Source organism: Polypterus senegalus, chromosome 18, assembly GCF_016835505.1.
Source record: "Polypterus senegalus isolate Bchr_013 chromosome 18, ASM1683550v1, whole genome shotgun sequence".
Taxonomy (NCBI): domain Eukaryota; kingdom Metazoa; phylum Chordata; class Cladistia; order Polypteriformes; family Polypteridae; genus Polypterus; species Polypterus senegalus.
In genome coordinates this window covers 40,277,670-40,302,691 of record NC_053171.1, presented here as the reverse complement: position 1 = coordinate 40,302,691, position 25,022 = coordinate 40,277,670, and the positions used below count along the sequence as shown (strand labels likewise).

Sequence of the window (25,022 nt, the reverse complement as noted above, 5' to 3'; positions counted from 1 at the left end):
TTCTCTTTGTTCATTCCTTAATTTTTCATTTTTATGTTCATTCATTAATTTTCCATACTTGTGTATTCTAGCACATGGGTCATTGGAAGCCAAAGCTGACCCCAGTAGCAGTGGGCACACAGTCAGCACTGACTCAGCAATCATTAAAACCTGCAAGGCTTTTCAGATGTAGGAGAAAACCTTGAAGACACAACAAAGGTTTGAATCAGAAACTCTGAAGCAGCAAGGCAGTTGTGGTTATAACTGAGCCAAAAAGCCAACCTTCAAACTATTTCTGTAAAATTATTTTATTGTATTGTGCACTATACCAAATTATGGCTAGTTTGTATGTTTACTGCTACTAAGTAATTGTTTGGAGATTAGAAGAGTTCATTCATTGGAAGAGTTTCATGTTTATTTTTTTTTTCCATTGTTAATTTTATCATTTTAACTCCATTTGCACTTTACTCCACAAAAGGGGGTGCATTTTCCTAAATAGGTTTATAGGGTCTTTAATGTCCGTGCTGTGAAATTCTTTTAACTTGCATGTGTTAATCAACATGGAACATGTCGCCACTTTCTAACACCATGATTAGTCAAGTATGATGTGCCACTAAATCAAACTGTGTTCAGTTTAATTCACTCTTCTATACTGCCGTTCATTGAGGCCATGCCCAAGGCCCTTACACAGGTTTACAAACATAGTATGGTACCAGTGAACTACATAATCTTGCAGTATTTGTATACAGAAAAACACTTATCAAAGAAAAGAAATTGTGTAATAGAAAACAGACTCACCTGTTATAATCAAAATAAAATCATGCTAATATAGGTTCCTGTTAACCTAGGCATGAATTATAAGCAGCTGAGGTGGCTCTACTGTCATTTATAATGGCCAAAGTCAACAACAATGTGACTTTGGCCTACTGGCTACTCTTCCCCATTTCTGCATTGTGCAGCTTCATTTGTTCACATGTAAGTTATAATTTTACTGTTATCTGCGTACATCATAATACATTGGAACTTGATCTTAAGTGTCCACATCAGTATTAACACTTACTAAATAAGATGGTCCAAAGCCATGTACAGTATACAGTCATAAAATAACTGAACAGAATAACAGTTTGAGAATAAAAGGTTGTCTTATTTTTATCCCAGAGTAATGTCACAGTAGGAAGATTGATATATTTTGAAAAGAAGCCGTCCCTTCTAGGGAATCACAGTGGAAGCTACTGTTTTTTTACTATGTTCATTATCATTTTCCTTAGCTGTTCTCTTGGGCAGCGCCAAACATAGTCATCTTTGAAGAATGTAGTACACTGACATGATACTTTCATCAGATACACAGAGCTGTCTCTGTTCTTACCCTCAAACCAGTCAGATTAGTCACAGTAGAAAAAACAGACCCACTAAAGAGTTGGCTCCAGAGGTTCGCAACATCCGTCCATTCATTTTCCAACCCTCCGAATCCAAACACAAGGTCACAGGGGTCTGCTGGAGCCAATCCCAGCCAACACAGGGCACAAGGCAGGAACCAATCCCGGGCAGGGTGCCAACCCACCGCAGGACACACACAAACACCAAGCACACGCTAGGGCCAATTTAGGATCGCCAATCCACCTAGCCTGCATGTCTTTGGACTGTGGGAGGAAACCCATGCAGACACGGGGAGAACATGCAAACTCCATGTAGGGAGGACCCGGGAAGCGAACCCAGGTCTCCTAGCTGCGAGGCAGCAGCGCTACCACTGCGCCACCGTGCCGCCCATGTTCGCAACAACAGTTCACAAAACAGGCTGGCTATTCTGTAACAGTTTACGGAACCTGCAGTTTCAAATCATTGCTAAAGGCCCAGGATATGGTATGTAAAATACTTTTAGTGATTGCTGGTATATACGGAGTAGTAAAGCTCTGGCCATGGTTCCTGTCCCTCAGTAAAAACAGTTTAATTGTTGGTAGTTTTACTTACCTGTTGTATGTCTTTGTCTGTGCCTCAGTATTATGTTTTGGTAATTTAAATCAGTGGTATCAAACTCCAGTCCTGCAGGGCCGCAGTGACTGCAGGTTTTCATTCTGACCATCTTCTTCATTAGTGACCACTTTTGGCTGTTAATTAACTTCTTTGTCTTTAGTTTTAATTAACTTCACTCAGGCCCCCTTAGCTGTCTGTTTTTCCTTAATTAGCAGCTAAACCATAATGAGACACAAAACGAGGCACCACATGACCAGCTCACCTTTGCCCATCACACAATATGTGAAAATAAAGAAAGGTGGAGTTCTCTGTAAGGTTGATCTCTCAGGTCACCAAAACACTTTGACGGTGTTCTTAGAAAAAGCAGAAATTCAAAAGTTTTGGAAATGTCTGTTGTGGCAGAATGAGAGCAGCAACGAGCAATGGAATTAAGTAACGAGTTTAATTAACAGCAAGAACTGGCTATTCAAAAAAGAAAGTAACTGGAGTGAAACTGGCCAGAATTTGACAATCCAGTTTAGCTGGTCATCTGTTTCACATCTCATTTCTGTTTGGCTGCCATTTAATGAAGAAACAAATCAATTCATAGGTCTGTATCCTTAAAAACAGGGCTGTTAAAATGAAGGGAAAATGAGTTCATTAGCAGTGTATTCTGGTCACTGATTAGGAAAAGGGTTAGGATGAAAACCTGCAGCCACTGCGGCCCTCGAGGCCCGGAGTTCGACACCCCTGATTTAAATGGTTCATGTGAGAGCAGCTTGTTACAATGATTAGTAATTATGCATGTCAAAGTTTCGTTTTTTTTTTTCTTTTTTTGGAAGCACCTCAGCAATTCTGTTGATCTGTCTACATAAAAAGCAGTGTAAAAAAGAAGTATGCTGTCATGGTAGAACCAATTCAAGGATGAGGGACAAATAAATTATTATAAAAACAATAGATGCAAAGGAGAGGTGCACAAGGAAGAATTAAAAAATATAAAAAAATAAACTTGTTGTTCATCTGTGCTGGCCTATATCATTAATGTGCCCTGGCCGCTAGGTAGTTTGGCTATCCTTCATGTATGCCTACGGTACCTGTCATTTCCAGTGGCTCTGTCTCACTACACCTCGGATCTTAATTCCTCTTTCTAGATGACCATCTGTCCTTTGTCTCCTCCAGAGACAAAGATTAATACAACTCCTATGCCAGCAATACAGCTAAGGTATGGTAACACCAGTGCCTTCTTATGAAAGCCAGTGGGGCAGCAGGCACAGGTGGGTCCATGTCCTCTGCACTGGGTAATTCTTAAGAGTTAGCTGACACCTCTCCAAATTTACAAATATACTAAAACTGCCAAGAAGTCTTTGACTTGTTTTTTGTCCTGAAGAACTGAAGCAGCCAGTTGTGTATAATTTATTTTCCAAAGAGTGAGACAAGTTTCTAATTGATGTCCAGTCAATTCGCTTTGCCACTGGTGGGCCCAGCCAAGTTCTCAAGGATAATTAAAGTAAACAGGAGGGTCACAGCAAAGGGTCTGAGTAGTTAAAAACTGAAATCTCTCCATATATCATTTTGTTTTTAATAATTTTGCAGATTTTTCTGAAAACATGTTTTCACTTTTGCTTTGTCAGTATGGGTTATTGAGTGTAACTTGATGGGCAAACTGGCAAATGCACCCATTTAAAAATTAATTATTAATTAAATACAGTGTGCAGAAATTGAAGTGGTTTAAATGCTTTCTGAAACCACTGTATGATGAGCTGCCCAGACGCTGCTGTTGCATTCAAGACACAACCATCTTCAGACAATCTTCTCAGAGTCTGGGGTCTTGTTCTTGCATTAACCCTTTGTTATCATAATTTGTGCATCAAATTAGATTAACTGCTGTGGTGTGGTAATTGATATGATACCCAGTGTTGGCGATTTGCAGTTTTAGGCGCCACCATTGACCCCTAGAACCACAACCAGTAAATTAAATAGACATTACAAATGGGAGAAAAATTGGCATACTGTATGAGCTACACATTTAAAATACAGTTTTCTCATCATCTCAGCACTTCGTTTGAAAGCTGGGTATGTACTGTAGCTTTACTTCTGACGCTGTACTTACTACCTTTTTGACACACTGGGGCATCGACGTTTGTCGTCTGAGAAGGTCACAAAAAACAGCCACCCTTGGAGTGGAGCGAGTTTGTTCTTTTGAATGTTGCAGAAAACAGATTACCAGAAAAATCAAATAAAGTATGAAAACACGGGTAAGGCTGACAAACTCCATAATCCCAGTGAAAATATATAGCATGTTAACTGAAATGTATCATTATAGTGTTGGCACGCAGAAGGAAAAACAAACGAGGTCGTTCAAGTGTGCGGGGCTCCACACAACCGGCTTCAGTATATATGATATGCCTCATTGGAAATGGCCTATTTCATTCCGAGTTTTGCCCCCGTTCTTTTTCCCGTGTCGTCTCTCTCTTCTATCCTGCTAAATAAACCAATAAATGCGAGCCTCTCCGCAAATTCACAGCAGAACTGCTCAAGTTGTCAGGATCGTCTGAGCCTCGCGCGTGACACGTGATGTCGTTTCCATGGTAGCGTGGCGCTGTTGGCCAGGCGTTTCTAGTTGATGTCGGACAACAGCGCGATTCGATGACGGAGTCATGTAAGTACTGTACGGCTTGAAGTGGTAGAGATACAACTAAATGCGACTTTACTTGTATTGATAGATAGAACATAACCACTGCACAAATAGATCTTTTACGGTCTTCTACGATGAAGCACAAATCCAGTGAAAATAAGGTAACATTTTGTACCCAGGGGCTGTCCGACTACAGGTAGTGCTTGACTTTAACTCCCATCCCCACAGCATCTGTTATATTAAAATAGTTCTTTAAGTTTTATATAACGTTAACAGAATATTAACTTTTTCCATGAGATGTTCCAAACACACTGAGCCATTTCAGATTGTCCAGTTTATGTGCAGGATGTTGCGAGCAAGTGCGAATTTATATTCTGATAAATTGTATCTTTTTTGCAATCCATTTAACTATCCAGATATCCATCCATTTGGATCAGGTATAAGAGAAGGACCGACATCTCAGAGCACACTCGGCTACATGGAATGGAATTATATACACTTGTCACAAATTCACGATTTAGTATTGTGGGTTAATATCAGGTTGGAAACCAGAGCTTTCACAGTATATTGCTCAACCTCCACATGGGGAGCATCCCATCCGGAAATGAAACCATGCCCAAATCCCACATGCTATGTCCTGTCCTGTTATACACCCTTAAAGCAGTAACCATTTACATGGCATGGTTAATGTTGGGCATAGACTCAGTAACATTTTTTTTTCTTGCTTATAACTTACAAAACAACTAAATTGAAATAACTTTAGTGCAGAGAGTTTTATCACACAGTAAACAGTTCAGTCTCAATGTCATGAACAATCACACAGCATTACAGTATTCTGTAATAAACTAAATGAACAAGCAGCATCAAGAGTTTTTTTAACATTTGATTAAATAGTTGCATTAAAACCTGTAAACATAAAGTTCCAATATTAGGTGTCAGAATAAAGATAATGAAGGCCAGTCCCAGAAGGGCTTTGGATTGACATCCTTGGCTTTTTATTTTTATTAGCGTGCTTAGAATTTTTTTTAACTTGACAAGAGTCTTTGAACACAGCATTAGAAAGGAAGATTACAGCTCACTATACTGAAATAAATCTACACAGGTTTGGTGTATAAAATGTTTTGAACAGTGCGCTGTACTAGCTGTTGTGTTGCCAGTGAAGTGTTTGTTAAAGATAGAGATACCTCTTGTGTGGTGTTCTCACACTAACAAAACTCTTTCAGATGAACTGTCACATTAAAGCTCATTGGTGTGTTTTTGCTGCTGATTGAGAGTGTGGCACACGGCAGGCACCCTTTCCCGGCCGGGATGCCTTATACTGGACATACTGTGGGAGAGAGTGTGCATAGGACATTATCTTCCCAAGAGAGCTAGATGGCGGCCCCGTGTTGCTGCAATGCCATGGATTCCCACAGGGCTTCATGGGAAATGGTGTTCTTTTCCTCAGCCCTGTTGATTCCCATGCCTGCCTCACCCAGACATGCTGACAGGCCACCGGAAGTACTCCTGGGTGTCACATACAAGAAGTCTGCTGCTGTAGTTCCAGGAACTAGAGTCAGGAGGAAGGTGAGGAAGTTTGCTGGAGAAGTGGAGGAGGCAGAGAAAGAGAGAGATAGAGAAAAGAAGAAGAAAAGAAGCATTGTTGTGTGCTGTTTGTATTGTACTGTGCTTTGGAACTGTAATTGTGCTGTGGCAAATACTTTGGAACAATAAAAGCCATGTGTTGTTCTAGACTTGCGTCTGTGTTGTCTGGGACAGGTTGGGGAGCTGGAGCGCCCCCTTCAGGAGAATTTTTGACTTTTGTGTCCCTTATACCTGGTGTGGTGGCATAGAAGGGAAGGGAGCGTTGCTGCCTCCATACAAGGGAGACCAGGGTTCATGCAAAAGTCTATAAATAGTTCCTGTATGGCTCAGACTTTAAATGGTAAAATAAAAATACTGCATGAATAATCAGCAGGCAAGATAACTAAAGAAATTGCTTTGCACAAATGTTCCTTTTATAATTGTGGTGCATATTTATATTTATACTAATACAAAAATTGGACAATACGTACATTTTATTGTTTGTGTAGAACTTGCATATTCCATTTTGTGTCAGGGAGGAATGCAGAATTTTCATTGGATGGTGTTCAATTTCCACATGGAAGGTGCATCCTCCCTTTCTTTGATATTGTATCCTGTTATACGCTTAATGTAATGATGGGGATTGACATTGACTCAGTAACATTGTACTTTATAGCATTTCAGGCATTTACCACATTGCCACCCTTAAGGTCTCTGGTGTATAACAATAAGCTAAAGTTTATTGTTCTAACTACTGTCCACACTCTAGAAATTTTACATTTGCAGTTTTTGTCATTTTCATTAACAAATTAAAGTGCATGAATACCTCAACCTTCTTAGAAAATTTTGTAATGTGATCCATGTGACACCAGACTATCAAAAAGGTTTCATAAATGGAAGGCAATGTAACCTGAACTATTAATATTCTTTTTGTATATTAGCCTGACACCGTTACCTAAGGCAATTTTTAAGATCAGAAGACACTGCAACACTTTTTTTAAAAGTAGATTAAAAATTAGTAAAGTAACTTGCCAAGGGTCACACAGCAAGCCAAGGGTGAGAAGGGAACTGAGAACCTTGTGAAATAGAAAAGCTCAGCGCCTCAAACACTACCATGCATTGTCTGCATGCCATCTAAACTTGAATAGAAGATTCTGTTACTCGCTGAAAGCTTATTGTTTTCAAAGTGGTAATAGATGAGATGGAGCTAAACACTAAATAAATATAAGTGTAATGCTTTGTATAGTAGTAGGAAAGAGCATCTATTGTATTTTAAGTTTAAGAAACTCAATATGAGTGTTTCAAATATGCGCTCACAGACCTATCTACAAATGTGATTACATTCTTTTCATTAGTAACATGATTAGGAAAATAAATTTTTAAAAACACAGAATTTGAAAAATGAACTGCAGCATCTTGCAAAAGTCTATAAAAGACTTTAAAAGGTAAAATATAAATACTGCATGAATAATCAGCAGGCAAGTTCATGGAAGAAATCGCTTTGCACAAATGTTCCTTTTATAATTGTGCTGCATATTTATATTTATACTAATACAAAAATTGGGCAATACATACATTTTGTTTAAATAACGTCTTGTAAGAAAATGCATTTTCTTCCTGAAGATTCAGTTCCAGTACCTTTATTGATTTGCAGTTTGTATTATTTACTTTTCTTTCTACTCAACCATACCCTTTTACTCCATGCCATGCCACCATGGCACCCCCTGCATATAAAAAAAAAAGGAAATACATTTTTCTGTAAGTATTTGGAGATGGGTTACTGCCTCTTTGCAACACATTGTCTCCGTTACTCATTGATGAAGCATCTTTTAAACACTGTGATGTACAGAGTTACCAGAATTAAAATAATTAGTGGAAATTTTTCTTCTTTTTTAGATGAATAAGCCCAAAGATGACCGATATAGCAGCAAATTTACGTACTCTAAACTTTGAGTCAGGCCTTAGTGCCGATGAAAAGCAGCTTTTGTTTCTGCGTGCCCGTGCTTCTGCGAAGACGATATGTGGCTGTGCCCATGCCACTTTCTTCTGTAAACTCCTGCATACAGTGAGGTAGGAAACCTTAATGAAAATTTTGGAATGTACCTGATAAATTGAGAAGCTGGCCACCGCTTGTGTATGTCACATAAATGTAAAAGCTCTTTTTATGTGATTAAACAGAAAATAAGGTACAGGAGGTACACCTTTTATGAAAAGATTAATAACCAGCAGTGACTTCTAGAGATGCCATGGCCTGAATACCCTGCTTAAAACATTCTCTCACAAAACAGTTAATGTGCTTTTGATTTAAAATAATACACTTTTTTGCTTGTATAAATACAATTGCAAATATTGTATTTTTGAATAAAATTACCAATAATATTCATTCTCGCTCTTTCCCTTTCAAAGGGGTATTCAGTTAAATGAAGAATGTGAAAAGGTTTCAGGTCTTTTATTAGACTAAAACCTAAGATGTTTAAACTATTTATGGCACTCACTTTCTTTGAGACTGTTTTTCACTTGATTTGGATTGTTAAGTGTCCTGTGATCAAACCCTCTGGCCAGACCTTATCTGTAGGGTGTTTTCATATTCTCACAGTGTCTTTGTGAGTTCTTCTATATGGATGATCAGGTTTCCCTTCCATCCATCCATTATCCAGCCAGCTATATCCTAATACAGGGTCACATCTCCAAAGACATGCAGGTTAGGAGTGTTCATTAATGGACCCTGCAATGGAATAGCACCTTCTTCAGTGCTGTTTCATGTCTTACAACCAGTCTTATCAAGACACACTCCGGCACCCTGCAGCCTGAATTTTGTTTAAGCAGGTATTTAAATGTTACTTTATGCTTTATGTTGTCTGATAACTCCTTCTTAGTTAGGGTAGGTAAATACGTTATGTGACATATTTGACTCACAGGTGGTACAGTGGTCAAAATTGCAGCCTCACTGGTCCATAGAAGTTAGCTGAATTCTCCACCAGTTAGCATGTGTGTGGAACTTGTATGTTCTCACTTGGCCTAGTATCAGTGACTGGAGATAGTAACGAAAATAGTAGTAATAATTTTGTCACATGTATAGAGTATTGTGAAGTTCTTACTCGCAGTCCAACAAACATGCAACACATGGCAACATCATGATAAACAAGAAAGAATGTTTTAATTAAAATAAATGGAAAGTCATCTTACCTAATGCAGTCCTTACTCAGTTTTATAATGCATTTCCGCACTGAACACCAGACCAACGTACCACATACTTGTAATATAGCTAGTTTTTATATTGTCTTTCCTTTGATGATCCATTCTGCCCAGTGTTAGTTCCTATGTTGTGCTTGATCCTGTGAGGGTCACATTTAACTTCCTGTAAATGTACTAAAAAAAAGATTGTTTAGAAAATGGCTGGATGGATTTTGAGCAGCATTGTTTTTCACAGCTTATTGCACTTTGATGGACATACATGCTGTACATACATACATATAGACAGACATACATTCTCAAAACCATTTAATCCAGTTCAGGGCTGTGAACTGAAGCCCGTCCTGGCAGCACTGAGTGCAAGGCACGGAGACAACCCTAGACTTGGCACTTGACCATTGCAGCAAATACCAAAATCTACTTAGAGTGCATGTGGTCCAGGTTAGAGTTGCAAGTTAATGTAATCTGAAAGTCTTTGTGGATGTGGGTGGAAAACACACATAGACAAGTGGAGGATGCAAACTCTAAATGGGTGAAGGAATTGAACCTAGGGTACAGGATCTACGTGGAAGCTGCAAGTTAGTCACCCTACCAGCATAACAAGATATTATATTAGTGGAAAAGGGCATATCTTGAGTTTATTATAGGTTTCAACCATAGTGAGCCAATAAGCTGAAATTGTACTTTATACTGGTTTAAAATATAGATCTATTTATATATAGTAATAGTAAAAATTATATTCTTATTTAAATTACATTGGGTTATAATGAACTGTTGGAGCATAACACTCAGCCTTAGATTGTGAGTACAATTCACTGAGCTAATGAGAAATGCAGAGCTAACTATTTGTTCTCCTTGGTTTTTCAGAAAAAGGCTGTTAAAAGGCAGTGCCTCTGTATTGTCTAAACCTTCATCCATGTTCTCCAGTGATGCAGAATGTCTAAAAGTAGGTATTATTGGCGGAGGTCACATTGGAAAGCAGCTGGTTCATGCCTTACTTGAAGTTGCATGTCTAAAGCCAGCTGCCATCAATGTTTCTAGCAGGAGACCAGAAACATTAGGTAAGGAGTTTGCCACACTTATTCCTGGAGCTCCCTGTAGTTAGGGAAGTTTCATAATCATACCTCAGTAATGATTGCAATCCTCCAATTTTAACCTTTTCTTAATTCACTGTTTCTACGTTTGGTCTGTCCTTCCAAGTATTCATTTTGTGTTTTACCTTTCTAAGAAAGTACCAGACATGCAAGTTTGATGTATATACTTGATGATTCATTTTCTGAGCCATTTTGTTACTTCTTTTCAGTCACCTCTCCACCCAATTTTTAAACTTTCCATCACAATTATAGGATCACAGGAAGCCAATGCTAATTGGCAGCAGTAGGCAACATGCAGGAGACAGGCTAGGAATAATCCCTCCATCCATTATCCAACCCACTATATCCTGACTACAGGGTCACGGGGGTCTGCTGGAGCCAATCCCAGCCAACACAGGGTGCAAGGCAGGAAATACACACACATACTAGGGGCAGTTTAGAATTGCCAATGCATCTAACCTGCATGTCTTTGGACTGTGGGAGGAAACCCACACAGACATGGGGAGAACATGCAAACTCCACTCAGGGATGACCCAGGAAGCAAACCTGGGTCTCCTAACTCCGAGGCAGCTGCGCTACCCACTGCACCACCTTGCCGCCCCACAGGGAATAATGATTGAGCCAATTTAGACTCAGCAGTTAAATAAATACAGCTTCATGAATAAGGAGAATCTGGAGGGATCAGCATTGGGGTTGAGAAATTGGGGGTTAATTCACACAGACAATGATAGTGCCAGGACCTGAATGTGCATCCTTATACCTGTGAGTCAACACTACTAGATAATGCAATATTCTGCACCCCTATTTTTTAATTTTTTTCTTTGTTATAGAAAACAGTTGAAGGCCAACTCATACAGATTGAAAAGACATTTTGCTGTTACAGAATATAGAAACACTCAACTGTAAAATAATTAAATTGAAATAACTTTAGTGCCCAGAAAAGTATTAGCTCAGTGTACACAATCCAGTCTAAATATCATGAACAAGGAAAACACACAGCATTGAGTACAGTATTCTGTAATACACTACATGAACAGCCATTTGATCTAGTTAGATAGGCTCCCGCCAACCGTCTATGGATAAGTTGGTTTACAAGGTAGATACCGCAGCTTTTAAAAATTCTAGTTCACTGTCACTATGGTTAATATTGTTATTTTTGCCAGTTGTTCCAAACCATTTTTTTCAAGAGGGAAATTATAGTTAATCAAGAATTGAATTTTGGACCAAATACTTATTATATATCACATGGAATTGAGTGCTAACCTGAAAGGTAAAAAAAAAAATTAATGTAGCCAAAAATGTCTAAAATAGCAAACCAATAAACACAGAAGGCAGTGTGGTTTAGTGTCCAACACACTGGACTTAACGTTACAAGCTCATATATAATTCCTGATTCTCTCTGTGACTTTGAGTGAGTTGCCTAAGCAAGTAATGCTTTTGGGGTGAAACCCATTATAAAAGGCACAACTTAAAGTTAGAATTGATTTATTGAGTCCTAGCAAAATCTCATTCTTAGATTTTTAATTCTGAAGACATGCTGTGTGATCTAGTGATTAAGGACTTGGCCAGGAAGCAAAAAAGTCAGAAATCACTATATTGGCTAAGTCAAATTCAATCTATACCATATATGTACTGTATACTACTAAGCAAAAGGTTTAGAACACCTCCAGTTTTTCTACTTTTTCTTCAAATTTATTCAGTTTAAATGCAATGAATGACTTAAAATGGTGAAAAGGTAAGTTCGAAAGTGTTTAAATTTAAAGATTAGGTTAGCAAAAACTGAAAAAAAGGAAATTTTAGAATTTACAAATGGGCCGCCTTCTGGGAACAATACATTACAACCTACAGATGTTTTCCAGCAATTCAAGTAAATTAAGTCTTGGAAGTTGACGCAAACAATTGGCACAGGTGTCCCACCTTCTGTTGATTACTTAAAAACCCATTGTCTGTCGTAAAGCAGAGTTGGAACAGACTGTGTTGCTACACCCTCTACAGCCTAGAAAATTGGAAATTCCAGTGATAGTGGAAAGAAAACTGCATTTAACAAATGAAACAAGACAGAGCATTATTACAGTTAGAAGTGTGGGCCTTTCATTTAGAGAAACTGCAAAAGGCAATCAAAGTGTCAGTGAGTACAGTGATGTCCTACACAATCCAAAGACAATTAGAAACTTCTATAGGAGAGGAGATCTGGCAGACCTAAAGTCACAACCCAAGTTTCCAGCTTCTAAAACTTTTGACCAGTAGTGTATCACTACAGTCATTTGGTGTGAAATCCATAGTATAAAGTATAAACACTCCATAATATAGGGCTTACAATTAAGAATCTCATGTAAGGTTAAGTGATGATTGCCAAAGAGTACACTTAGAAATGAAATAACACTATATATTTTTGTTAGTTATTTATATTTTAAAGGTATATAGAACTACTTAACAACAGATAATTGTGCTGAACATTTCACTTAACCAATAGCAAAAGGTTTATGATTCATCTGTTACTAAATAGGGCGGCATGGTGGCACAAGTCCTCCCGGGTCCTCCTTTCGTGGAGTTTGCATGTTCTCCCCGTGTCTGCATGGGTTTCCTCCGAGTGCTCCGTTTTCCTCCCACAGTCCAAAGACATGCAGGGTAGGTGCATTGCCGGTCCTAAATTGTCCCTAGTGTGTGCCCTGTGTGTGTGTGTGTGCCCTGCGGTGGGCTGGCACCCTGCCCGAGGTTTGTTCCTGCCTTGTGCCCCTTTGTTGGCCTGGATTGGCTCCAGCAGACCCCTGTGAGCCTGTGTAAGGATATAGCGGGCTGGACACTGACTGACTGACTGTTACTAAATAAAAGAGAAATTCCCTGCAAAACAACATAAGCCCTTAATGAATTGAGTTATTCAGTAAAATAAACTGTCTTTAAACTTGTTCAGCTATTTCTATTTGTGTTTTTTTTTTTTGTCATAGCATTACATACATGATAATAATCTTTTTTTTTCATTTTAGAAGACTTAGAGAAGCTAGAAGTGAAATGCTTTTATAACAATGGACGGCTAGCTGCTTGGGCAGATGTTCTTTTCCTCTGCTGCCTGCCATCTCACCTGTCTCACGTCTGTGCAGAGATTCAACATAAGCTTAATCGTACCTGTGTGGTGTACAGTTTTGTGTCAGCAGTGCCAGTACTGAGGTAGCAGCCTTAATTGCAATTTTGCATCTTTCTTGTTTTGATGGGTAACCCTGCTACCATTTCATACCACTGGAACACCAGTTTATTCATGGCCTGAGGGACTGGTTTCCTGCCAGTACTACTGTAGTTGTCCAGACATGACAGCACCAAAGTCTGGACCAGATGTCGTGCTGCGTAATCTGATCTTGCAGTTATTGTATTGAGCAAATCTGCAAGACCAAGAGACTGTAGCAACACGGTCCCTGTAGAACAGCTGGTCATCAGTCACACCCAAATCCCCCCAAGGTGGCATGCCGGCTTGGTGGGTGTTAACAATAATGAGCCTGGCAGAGCAGAGGTGGGGTGCTGAATAGCATCAAGTACTATCTTTCAGTGGAAATCAGAATGCACACTTTTACAGATTTCATTGACGAGCCAGTGTGTTTTACCACATACACAGATTTGTGTTGCATTGACATTATTATAAATGTGTGACAGATTAGGGCTGTATCGCTCCCTTGAACCCCTGTCCAAGACTCCAGACACCAGGTAAAAGTCCAATAATCAACTTTATTTAAATGTCACAGTGCACAAAGCACCCTCTCCTCCACTATACTCATATAAATCAATAATCAATAACAATAAACAATCCTCCGACTCCCAGACGCGTTGCCACCCTTCCACCCAGCTCAGCTCGCCGTCTGGGAGCTCCCACAGTCCTTTTATCCTCCCTGACCCGGAAGTGTTCCCAATCCCCAGGCCACATGATTCTTTATCACTTCCGGGTCAGGTACAAGTCCTTCTTCTCACCCCGAAAGCACGTCATTCCCCTTGTCCATGTGACTTGGACGTACTTCCGGGGCGTAGGGTAAATAACCGTTGTTCCCCCCTGCAGCGTCTCCTAGTGGCCCCCATGGCATCCAGCAGGGCTGCATATAAAAACTGCAATGTCCATGATGCCCTGCTGGTCTTCTGGGAACCTCCATACTGCAGGGAGGGTTCCACCTGGTGGCTTGGTGGTATTGGCCGGGATAAACGGCCGGCCATACACCACAATGGTCTGGATGTAGTTAGTTATTTTGCATTGAATAGAGGACAAAAAAAATCTTTATTGTTACTGGTGACTTTATTTTAAAAAGTTAGAGTTTTTTGGTTTAGTTGCTTCTGTCTATTAAGGGCTAAATCTTTAATATTTTAGTAATGTTCAATTTCTTTTCTTTGTTACTCCACCATCCTTTTCTGAACATTGGTACATTCATTTTTTGTTCATATCATTGTAAAATGCTTCTTGATAAGACACTTTCTAATTCTGCTGCATCGTGATGTACAGTATTTTTGTGGTAGTTTTTCCACAGCTCATCAGCAGTTAATTTTTTCTTTATTTTTTTTCTGACTGCAATCACGGAATGGAAGGGGATAGGACTGTGCTTTGTTGACATGAAAGGAAACTTTACTTTTCCATACACGCAAAAAGATGTAATGAAGCAGAGCTATGTATACAGTGGTGTGAAAAACTATTTGCCCCCTTCCTGATTTCTTATTCTTTTGCATGTTTGTCACACAAAATGTTTCTGATCATCAAACACATTTAACCATTAGTCAAATATAACACAAGTAAACACAAAATGCAGTTTTTAAATGATAGTTTTTATTATTTAGGGAGAAAAAAAATCCAAACCTACATGGCCCTGTGTGAAAAAGTAATTGCCCCCTGAACCTAATAACTGGTTGGGCCACCCTTAGCAGCAATAACTACAATCAAGCGTTTGCGATAACTTGCAATGAGTCTTTTTTAGCGCTCTGGAGGAATTTTGGCCCACTCATCTTTGCAGAATTGTTGTAATTCAGCTTTATTTGAGGGTTTTCTAGCATGAACCGCCTTTTTAAGGTCATGCCATAGCATCTCAATTGGATTCAGGTCAGGACTTTGACTAGGCCACTCCAAAGTCTTCATTTTGTTTTTCTTCAGCCATTCAGAGGAGGATTTGCTGGTGTGTTTTGGGTCATTGTCCTGTTGCAGCACCCAAGATCGCTTCAGCTTGAGTTGACGAACAGATGGCCAGACATTCTCCTTCAGGATTTTTTGGTAGACAGTAGAATTCATGGTTCCATCTATCACAGCAAGCCTTCCAGGTCCTGAAGCAGCAAAACAACCCCAGACCATCACACTACCACCACCATATTTTACTGTTGGTATGATGTTCTTTTTCTGAAATGCTGTGTTCCTTTTACGCCAGATGTAACGGGACATTTGCCTTCCAAAAGTTCAACTTTTGTCTCATCAGTCCACAAGGTATTTTCCCAAAAGTCTTGGCAATCATTGAGATGTTTCTTAGCAAAATTGAGACGAGCCCTAATGTTCTTTTGCTTAACAGTGGTTTGCGTCTTGGAAATCTGCCATGCAGGCCGTTTTTGCCCAGTCTCTTTCTTATGGTAGATTCGTGAACAATGACCTTAATTGAGGCAAGTGAGGCCTGCAGTTCTTTAGATGTTGTCCTTTGTGTTGGGGTCTTTTGTGACCTCTCGGATGACTCGTCTCTGCGCTCTTGGGGTAATTTTGGTCGGCCGGCCACTCCTGGGAAGGTTCACCACTGTTCCATGTTTTTGCCATTTGTGGATAATGGCTCACACTGTGGTTCGCTGGAGTCCCAAAGCTTTAGAAATGGCTTTATAACCTTTACCAGACTGATAGATCTCAATTACTTCTGTTCTCATTTGTTCCTGAATTTCTTTGGATCTTGGCATGATGTCTAGCTTTTGAGGTGCTTTTGGTCTACTTCTCTGTGTCAGGCAGCTCCTATTTAAGTGATTTCTTGATTGAAACAGGTGTGGCAGTAATCAGGCCTGGGGGTGGCTACGGAAATTGAACTCAGGTGTGATACACCACAGTTAGGTTATTTTTAACAAGGGGCAATTACTTTTCACACAGGGCCATGTAGGTTTGGATTTTTTCTCCCTAAATAATAAAAACCATCATTTAAAAACTGCATTTTGTGTTTACTTGTGTTATATTTGACTAATGGTTAAATGTGTTTGATGATCAGAAACATTTTGTGTGACAAACATGCAAAAGAATAAGAAATCAGGAAGGGGGCAAATAGTTTTTCACACCACTGTACGTACATGTGCAGTTTTGTATTTTTGTCAATAGTTACATTTAAGATGTTTTTTTGTCTTTACATACAGCCATTTATTTACACCTAACTTATCTTTAATGTCAATAGGAAATTTGATACTCATTTTTATGATGACTGCAAACAATATACTGTGCAGAATACCAGAACATAGTAAATGTTTACTTTCACTGACATTCATTTCTTTTCCCATTAAAATTGCTCTTATTTTCTATGTCTGCAACTGTAACATTTTACAATTACTGTTGTTTAATTGCAGACAATTTTTAGAAATATTTGCTTAATTATTGTACACAGCAAATGTGCTTTATATGTCATATTGCTTTTTTATGTCGGCACACATTTTTATTTTAATATATTTGCTTTCATGTACAGTAACTGTTTTTGTAGGGGACCAATGCATCCCCCCACAACCTTAATATGGTTTTGTATATCACATTTATTAATATATATCAGATTGACAGGGTTTGAGTGATCATTAATATAACTTTACATACTATCAATAAATATTAACAACATAAAGTATGATTAAAGTAAACTAGTTTCTATCCATTTTCTAACTCGGACTCAGTCTACTTCTCTAGTTCCTATGCTTTGCTTTTGCTGCACTTTTAAGTCTTAATTCATACTTTCACACTGATTATACTTTTCCTTGTTATTCTTTAGACTCCAGCAGTTACTGTCTCACAATATGATTTTGAGACCAGAATACACCTTTACAAGTGAAAGCTCTGGTGAGGTCTGGTTGACCAAATGCGGTATCGTGGCATCACTGAGAGACCCTGTGGTAACTGAGGCTACCTGCCCTTTCAGAGAAAACTGTAAGATCAATTTTAGGATCTCTTGAATGATTTAATTATTTACGGATATGACATACAATCAAATAATGGCTACCCCCACGGCCCCACCCTGGAAAGGTAGCTTAAGAGGATGGATGGATAGAGATTGACAATGTGCTTGTTAATAAAACCAATACACCTGTATATAATAGAAATGCCATTTAGGAATACTCACGTTTGCAATTAATTATAGAAAATTATACCAGTTTAACCAGTCACAACATATTTTTAGTACACAAATGGCACAAAAGTAAACCATTTTAAAAGTTACTACTGGTAAGGAGATCAATAATAAGAATATCATTCTGAAAATACCAGTAATAGTAATATCAGCTTGAATAAAATGACTAAAGATACCATTTAAAAGGCTCAATTCCTATTGAATTAAACTGGTTGCTTTGCATATTTTGATTGTAAGAACCTCTTGCTTTAGACATATTTACAACAACAACAACATTTATTTATATAGCACATTTTCATACAAACAGTAGCTCAAAGTGCTTTACATATTAAAGAATAGAAAAATGAAAGACATAATTATAAAACAAAATAAATCAACATTAACATCGAATAAGAGTAAGGTTCAATGTCCAGGAGGGACAGAAAAAACAAAAAAACTCCAGACGGCTGGAGAAAAAATAAAATCTGTAGGGATTCCAGACCATGATACCGCCCAGTCCCCTCTGGGCATTCTACCTAACATAAATGAAAACAGTCCTCTTTGGATTTAGGATTCTCACGGAAGGACTTGATGATGATGATGGTCACGTAGACTTCTTCCTTTTAATCCATCCATCATTGTTGGAGCATCATGAAGCTTTGAGTAGGTGGAGGTGGCGCAGGCCACCACCACAAAGAAACCGGAAAAAGAAACAGAAAAGAGAGTAGAGGTCAGTACCGATTTTAGAGCCACCATGAATAGTTATTATGAGGAAATTGAACATACAGAGTATCAGGATTAAGTTAAATAAAAATTAAAATGAAGTTATAAAAAGGCCATGTTAAAGTAATGTGTTTTCAGCAGTGTTTTAAAGTGCTCTACTGTATCAGCCTGGCGAATTCCTATTGGCAGGCTATTCCAGATTTTAGGTGCATAGCAGCAGAAGGCCACCTCACCACTTCTTTTAAGTTTTGTTCTTGGAATTCTAAGGAGACACTCATTTGAGGATCTGAGGTTACGATTTGGAATATAAGGTGTCAGACATTCCAATATATAAGATGGGGCGAGATTATTTAAGGCTTTATAAACCATAAGCAGAATTTTAAAGTCAATTCTGAATGACACAGGTAACCAGTGTAGTGACATCAAAACTGGAGTAATGTGTTCAGATTTTCTTTTCCTAGTTAGGATTCTAGCAGCTGCATTCTGCACTCGTTGCAAACGATTTATATCTTTTTTGGGTAGTCCTGAGAGGAGTGCGTTACAGTAATCTAGTCGACTGAAAACAAACGCGTAAACTAATTTCTCAGCATCTTTCAGTGATATAAGAGGTCTAACTTTATTTATGTTTCTTAAGTGAAAAAATGCTGTCCTAATGATCTGATTAATATGTGATTTAAAATTCAGATTACAGTCAACAATCACCCCTAAGCTTTTTACCTCCGTCTTGACTTTTAATCCTAATGTATCCAGTTTATTTCTAATAGCCTCATTGTATCCATTATTGCTGATCACTAAAATTTCAGTTTTCTCTTTATTTAACTTGAGAAAATTACTATTCATCCATTCTGAGATACTAGTCAGACATTGTGTTAGTGAATCAAGAGAATCGGGGTCATCAGGTGCTATTGATAAGTACAGCTGTGTGTCATCAGCATAGCTGTGGTAGCTCACGTTGTAACCTGAGATAATCTGACCTAACGGAAGCATGTAGATTGACAGTTACTTTATCTAAAGCAGGGGTGGGCAAAGTCATTCCTGGAGGGCCGCAGTGGCTGCAGGTTTTTGTTCCAACCCAATTGCTTAATAAGAATCACTTATTGCTCTAGAAACACTTCTGCTTCATTTTAGTTATCTCCCTCATTAAGATTTTGAGCCCTTATTGCTTATTTAAGTCTTAAACAACTGCCTTCTCGGTTTTTAATTGCTCCTTATTAGCAATAAGATGCAAATGATAAAAGAAACCAGCAGTTCTCCATTTTGCTTGTTACCCTTTACATTTGTGTGTATTTACCATGCACTATTTGGTTTAATTAAATACTTGGAAGGAAACAGAAGAGAAAAAAGTGAAGGATTGGGAATTACCCATCCGTTTTGCACTTCAAAGTATTTGGATGATACCCTTAGAATGGAAAAAAATCTAGGATATGAGAATGACTTGACATAGCAGAGTTAAAGCATTTTCAAGCCATGAAATCATTGGCAAGGATTGTTTTCTAATTAAGCAACTGGGTTGGAACAAAAGCCCGCAGCCACTGTGGCCCTCCAGGAATGACTTTGCCTACCCCTGATCTAAAGAAACATGCAAGCCACAGAGAGTAGGTTTCTATTAGATATCTAATCCAAAGGGTTAAAAGTGATTCAGGTCTTCTGTCCATGCCAGTGTGAAACAATCCTTTCTGCATTTGACATACTGTACATACTGAAACAATTCTCTTTCACTAGTGTTTGGTACATACTGTACAACCACTGTATAAATGAAACTGAATAAAATCAGGATGTTTGAGCACTCAGTACAGGAATTAAAATTAACGAGTTGTTGCTGTGCCAGTTGTTTGCTTGCTTCTTTAATCTCTCTGCGGAATTAAAATATTGTTTTTGTTTCAATAAAAGTAACACATATTAAAAAAATGTTTTGGATCTCATTCTCATGCTTAATTCATATCAGTCTGTCTTCATGTATTGTTTGCTGAGGTGACTTTTCTATATTCTAAGTCAAATATTTGACATGATAAGATGATATGCAGTATGTGTACGATTTTCATGACCTGTGCAAAATGATTTTTGTCTGTTTGTATACAGCAGGAATTTCTCTATCTAAAAAGTGGCTCGAGGCTGTTTTATACTCTCTATTAAATATGTGCACTGCAATGCACGTGGCCTCCAAGCAGACTATTAGCATCATCAATGAGTTGCTGCTTCTGCAAAGAACATCTGCAGTATATGACACCGAGCAAGGCTTCCAGTTCAAAACACAGAGCTTTGTCAGCACGTCCTTTGCTTCTGGTCTGTCTGATACAGAGTAAGTTGGAAATTCGTTCATTCAATCCCTTATTGTATGTCTACTGACAAATAAACAGCTCAATCCGAAAGGTCAATAAATGCAAACTGCTGGCTGGTCAAATAACTGGTAAGGAGGGACTGATCAGTCTTGTAGTCGTAACAGATAAAGAGGTATGTGTTTGAATTTCTCAAATACTAAACTTATATATTTGTTTGTATATTCATCAATGTATTCATATTAACATCATTTATTACCATCTATGTTGAGTAAAGATGGTTCTGTGTATGTGAATTTATTTATTTTTTTTATATATTGTTTCATGATGAACCTCATTTGATGTGAAATTAGTGATCATTTATCAGTCAGGCTAAAGGTGAAGTTTATCTCAAAATTCAACCTTTCTCTAGTCATAGATATAACAAATGAAAACAAAACAATATACTGTAAGATAAAGGTTAAGTCTTTCTCCTAGAAACAGAATGCATCTCCATTTTTCTGTTTTTGTCATTAAACCTAGATACGTGCTGAAAGTGTAAATGATCTCTTGAACCATGTTGCATTTATGACACTTTTCAGGATCTGATCACTTGTCAAACCACTAAAACAGAATTTATAGTCCTGAGGATGAGTAGGGTCATTAGTGATATGGCGAGGTCTGCTGTACATGTTGATGATCCACTATTGTATTTTTGAAACTAACCAGATTGTTTCTTTAATCTTTCTGCAAAACTTATACACAGAAGATTGGTAAAATCCTGCAGTTAAAATTCTGATTATTGTTTTTTTTACAAGGAAAAGCTAATTTTGTTGATTAGGGCGGCATGGTGGCACAGTAAGGAGACCTGGGTTCGCTTCCTGGGTCCTCCCTACGTAGAGTTTGCATGTTCTCCCCGTGTTTGCGTGGGTTTCCTCTGGGTGCTCAGGTTTCCTCCCACAGTACAAAGATGTGCAGGTAAGGTGTGTGACAATGTGGGTTCTGGCTCCACACTCCTTCCTGATGTTTGGAAGCACTTGAACCCAACACCGTCGATAATGAAACCGAGTGAGCTAGTCAATGGAGGCAAATAAACAATTGAGCAAGGGGTGGTGCAAAAAAGTGCAATAGTGCTTTTATTTAAAACAGGTGTTCAAATAGTGCAGTTCTCAAAAGTTCTTTAAATAAATAATCCATTAAAAGAACATGGAGGTAAAACCAATAAATAGAAAAAAACAATCCTTAAAAACCAGAGGTTAAAATCTTCTCATTGAAGCAGTCTTAAAAACAACAAACAAGCTCGGTGCTTCTTTTCTGTTAGCGTCTCACCTGCTTATCCCGTTTGGGCTTAGTAGCAGGCAAGACGCTCTCTGCAGCTGCCCTCCTCTACACACTCGAGACCTCCCGATCCCTGGCTTTGGTTTGGCTCTCATCCCAGTCCCCGAGACTTGATTAGCCCAATGGCCAGGACGCACACATTGGGGACTCCACCACCAAGTCTCCCGACTTCCGCTGCCTTTCCGTGGCCTTCTGCGGCTCATCGCTTTCACCAGGTCACTCCCGCTACATGGTCGCTCAGCGGGAGCAACATCCACTCAAACACCCGGGTGACGGCCTTACACCCAGCTTCCTTGCAGCTGCCCTCGAGCGCTCAATCGCGCGCTCACCACACGCACGCACCGCCTGCTTCCTCGCTCCCTGTAACCTCCGTCTTCTTTTCCTTATCTCTCTTTTCTCCTCTTTCCCTTTTTTCCACCCTCACAACCGACTCGCGCTTCTTTTTAAATGACGAGGGCCACAGCAGCTGCACCATTAGCCATGGGACATTCACAAATGTGGGCAGTTCCTCACCTGTGCACTAGGTGAGAAACGCCCACACTACGGATAGTCCCGCGGCCTACTCTGGCCCAACGTCCCCTCGCTAAGCCGCGATCATTTATTTAAAACGAATGGCTTTTGCACAGCGAGCTGTGGACCCGCTACACCACAAGGTGCATTGGCGATCCTAAATTGTCCCTGGTGTGTGTGTGCCCTGTGGTGGGCTGGCGCCCTGCCTGGGGTTTGTTTCCTGCCTTGCACCCTGTGTTGGCTGGGATTGGCTCCAGCAGACCCCTGTAACCCTGGATTAGAATATAGCGGGTTGGATATTGGATGAATGAATGGATATTGTTGATTATTTATTTGGATTCATTGATAATCAGTCTGAATCTTGAAGTACAGAAGTGTATTTATAGGATGTGGCACACTGTTCCTCTGTTTATCTTGGTGTTTTTTACTCTCTGTAAAGTTTAAAAATATTTCTGTTTTAAACAGGGGAGGTGCAGTAGTAGGTTTGGCATTACTTGTATGAAGTTTGCACATCTCTGGTTTTGTCCCCATAACAAAGATGTATTTGTTAGGCTCATTGGCAGATCCAAGTGTGATTATATGAGCTCTACGTTTGGATTAGCGTTGTGTCCATGACTGGCTCGTTTTTGCACACAATGCAACCTGAATAGACTTAGACTTCCTGTAAATCAGACATAGATGAGCAGACTTGAAATTGAATGGACAGAAGAACAGAAGTTTAAAGTATTCCTGGGATACTGCGTCAGTCCAGCTTCCATTTCTATATAAAATATAAACTATGGATGCAACACACGCCTTTTCTGTGCACTTGTACCAGCTGTTCCCTAAAAAAAACAAATAATGTAAGCCAATTGCCCTGCAGGAGAAGCAGTGCTGCCTAGTATCAAAAGTGCATTGGGTATACTTCTGCATTCTGCAACTGAATATCACTGTAATTCAGATGCAATCAGATTTGACGTATGTATCTGGTTGCCAGTTGTTTGTCATATAATGGTGAGAGGCATATTTAGCAAGTTTTGTTTGCTAGAGCAATTAAATTGTCCGGCAGTCAAATTTATTAATCTGGATTGCATCCATTCAGCACCATTCTATGTCATGTCGCACACACGTCCACTCTCATCCCTATGTGTCTAATTTAGAGACATCAGTCAGCCAATCATGAATGAGAAAACTCAAGTATTCCAACACAGGCATTTTCCACCAGGACGGTGTTCAAGTTCTGTTTAAAAAATCCAGGGCTATGATACAGCAGTGACCACCATAATGCTGCCATGATGCCCTTTCAGATGTTCTCCCGCTACATTCATTTTACCCTTTTCATGTAGTGTCCTGTTCACACAACTACTTTGTCCAAATTCATTTTTTCATCTGTATTCAATGCATTGTTTTATTTGTTTGTGCTGTAATGTTTACAGTTACTTTACAAAGTGCCTTGTGTCGGTTCTAATTCTTAAAAGTGTAATTTTATGGATGTGTATGATTACTGTTATGCATTACTGACTTTTGGAATTCGAGTAACATGCTTTTCTATTTACATGATATCTGCATTTAGGTCTTTTCCCTGGTTAAGTCTGGTAGAAGTGCAGAAGAAGGAAACTCCTCTGTCAAAAACTCTTTCAGATGAATATTTACAAAGACACCTCTCTACAGTGTACTTTGCAGCTCTTGGAGTCCCAGAAGCTGAAAGGAAAGGGGAGTATAGAGAAAATCAGAAAGCTATCAGGTGGAGTCCCGAGTAATGTTTCTGTGATTCGTGTACATTTCATCTAAATATATTTTAAACTATTTGTCCTTGTCTACCATCTGCACCCGAAGAGTTAACAAAATAAAGAGCACTGAAATGTCTTAAGAGTATGATTGCTCTTTGCATGAGTTAATTTAAAATATATATTTGAGTATTAACAAATACGTGTTTTTATTAATTTTAAATTTGTGTTTAAGGGATCTGGTTTAAAGGAACACCCCTGATCATTTTGGTCTGATGCAGATGAGCATCTTGTTGGCAATGATGACTGCCAGTGGTTTTAATAGTGAAGCAAATAGAGTAGCTAAACTTGGAATATTGATATGCAGTACAATTGATTAAATTTCACAGTTTGAAGTCATGCATTCTTATATAAATATCAGGCTCAGAATTTATCCACCTCTACTGTCACACAGAGCCAAAGCCAGTCCAGTCAGCATCAACTGTAAGGCAGGAATCAACCCTGGATGAGAAACAAATTCTATAGAAGTACACACTAATCCACAGTAAAAGTAAAATAAAAAAAATCTAAATCATTTAAATATGTGTAAGTACCGCTATTTCTCAAGCCCACTTAATTCATTTAAGGGTCACCGTAACCATCAATATAAATACACAGTAATCAGTTAAGAAATGGTGCATTGGATTGCTTATAAATGTGGAATTTAGAGAACAGCTATTTAGTATATGGGTGCAAGTGTCAAAATGAATGGATCAGTTGAGACCACTGGTGTGACCGTATGGTCCAGGTTTTGTATTTGA

At 38.8% G+C, this 25,022-nt stretch overlaps 1 protein-coding gene across 4 annotated transcripts; it reads left to right on the top strand.

The window, feature by feature from the left end:
* The first annotated feature begins 65 nt into the window (after positions 1-65).
* noxred1 (NADP-dependent oxidoreductase domain containing 1) lies at positions 66-24,361 on the top strand. Of its 4 annotated transcripts, none has more exons than XM_039742101.1 (7): positions 66-198; positions 8,024-8,197; positions 10,187-10,380; positions 13,398-13,578; positions 17,358-17,512; positions 20,493-20,712; positions 24,069-24,361. In XM_039742101.1, the coding sequence occupies exons 2-7, from the start codon at positions 8,040-8,042 to the stop codon at positions 24,253-24,255; spliced, it is 1,095 nt and encodes a 364-aa protein (XP_039598035.1). In that variant the 5' UTR covers positions 66-198; positions 8,024-8,039; the 3' UTR covers positions 24,256-24,361. The 4 variants fall into 4 exon arrangements, with proteins under 4 accessions (XP_039598035.1, XP_039598036.1, XP_039598038.1 ...); XM_039742102.1 differs by lacking the exon at positions 66-198 and adding an exon at positions 4,518-4,588; XM_039742103.1 differs by lacking the exon at positions 66-198 and adding an exon at positions 4,631-4,725.
* The last annotated feature ends 661 nt before the right edge of the window (positions 24,362-25,022 follow it).

Bases quoted from the DNA above. Each gene is read 5' to 3' on its own strand.
- noxred1 (XM_039742101.1), top strand. From the start codon at position 8,040: ATGACCGATATAGCAGCAAATTTACGTACTCTAAACTTTGAGTCAGGC. The intron at 10,381-13,397 runs GTAAGGAGTTTG...TTTTCATTTTAG, and splicing joins CAGGAGACCAGAAACATTAG to AAGACTTAGAGAAGCTAGAA. The intron at 13,579-17,357 runs GTAGCAGCCTTA...GTTATTCTTTAG, and splicing joins TCAGCAGTGCCAGTACTGAG to ACTCCAGCAGTTACTGTCTC.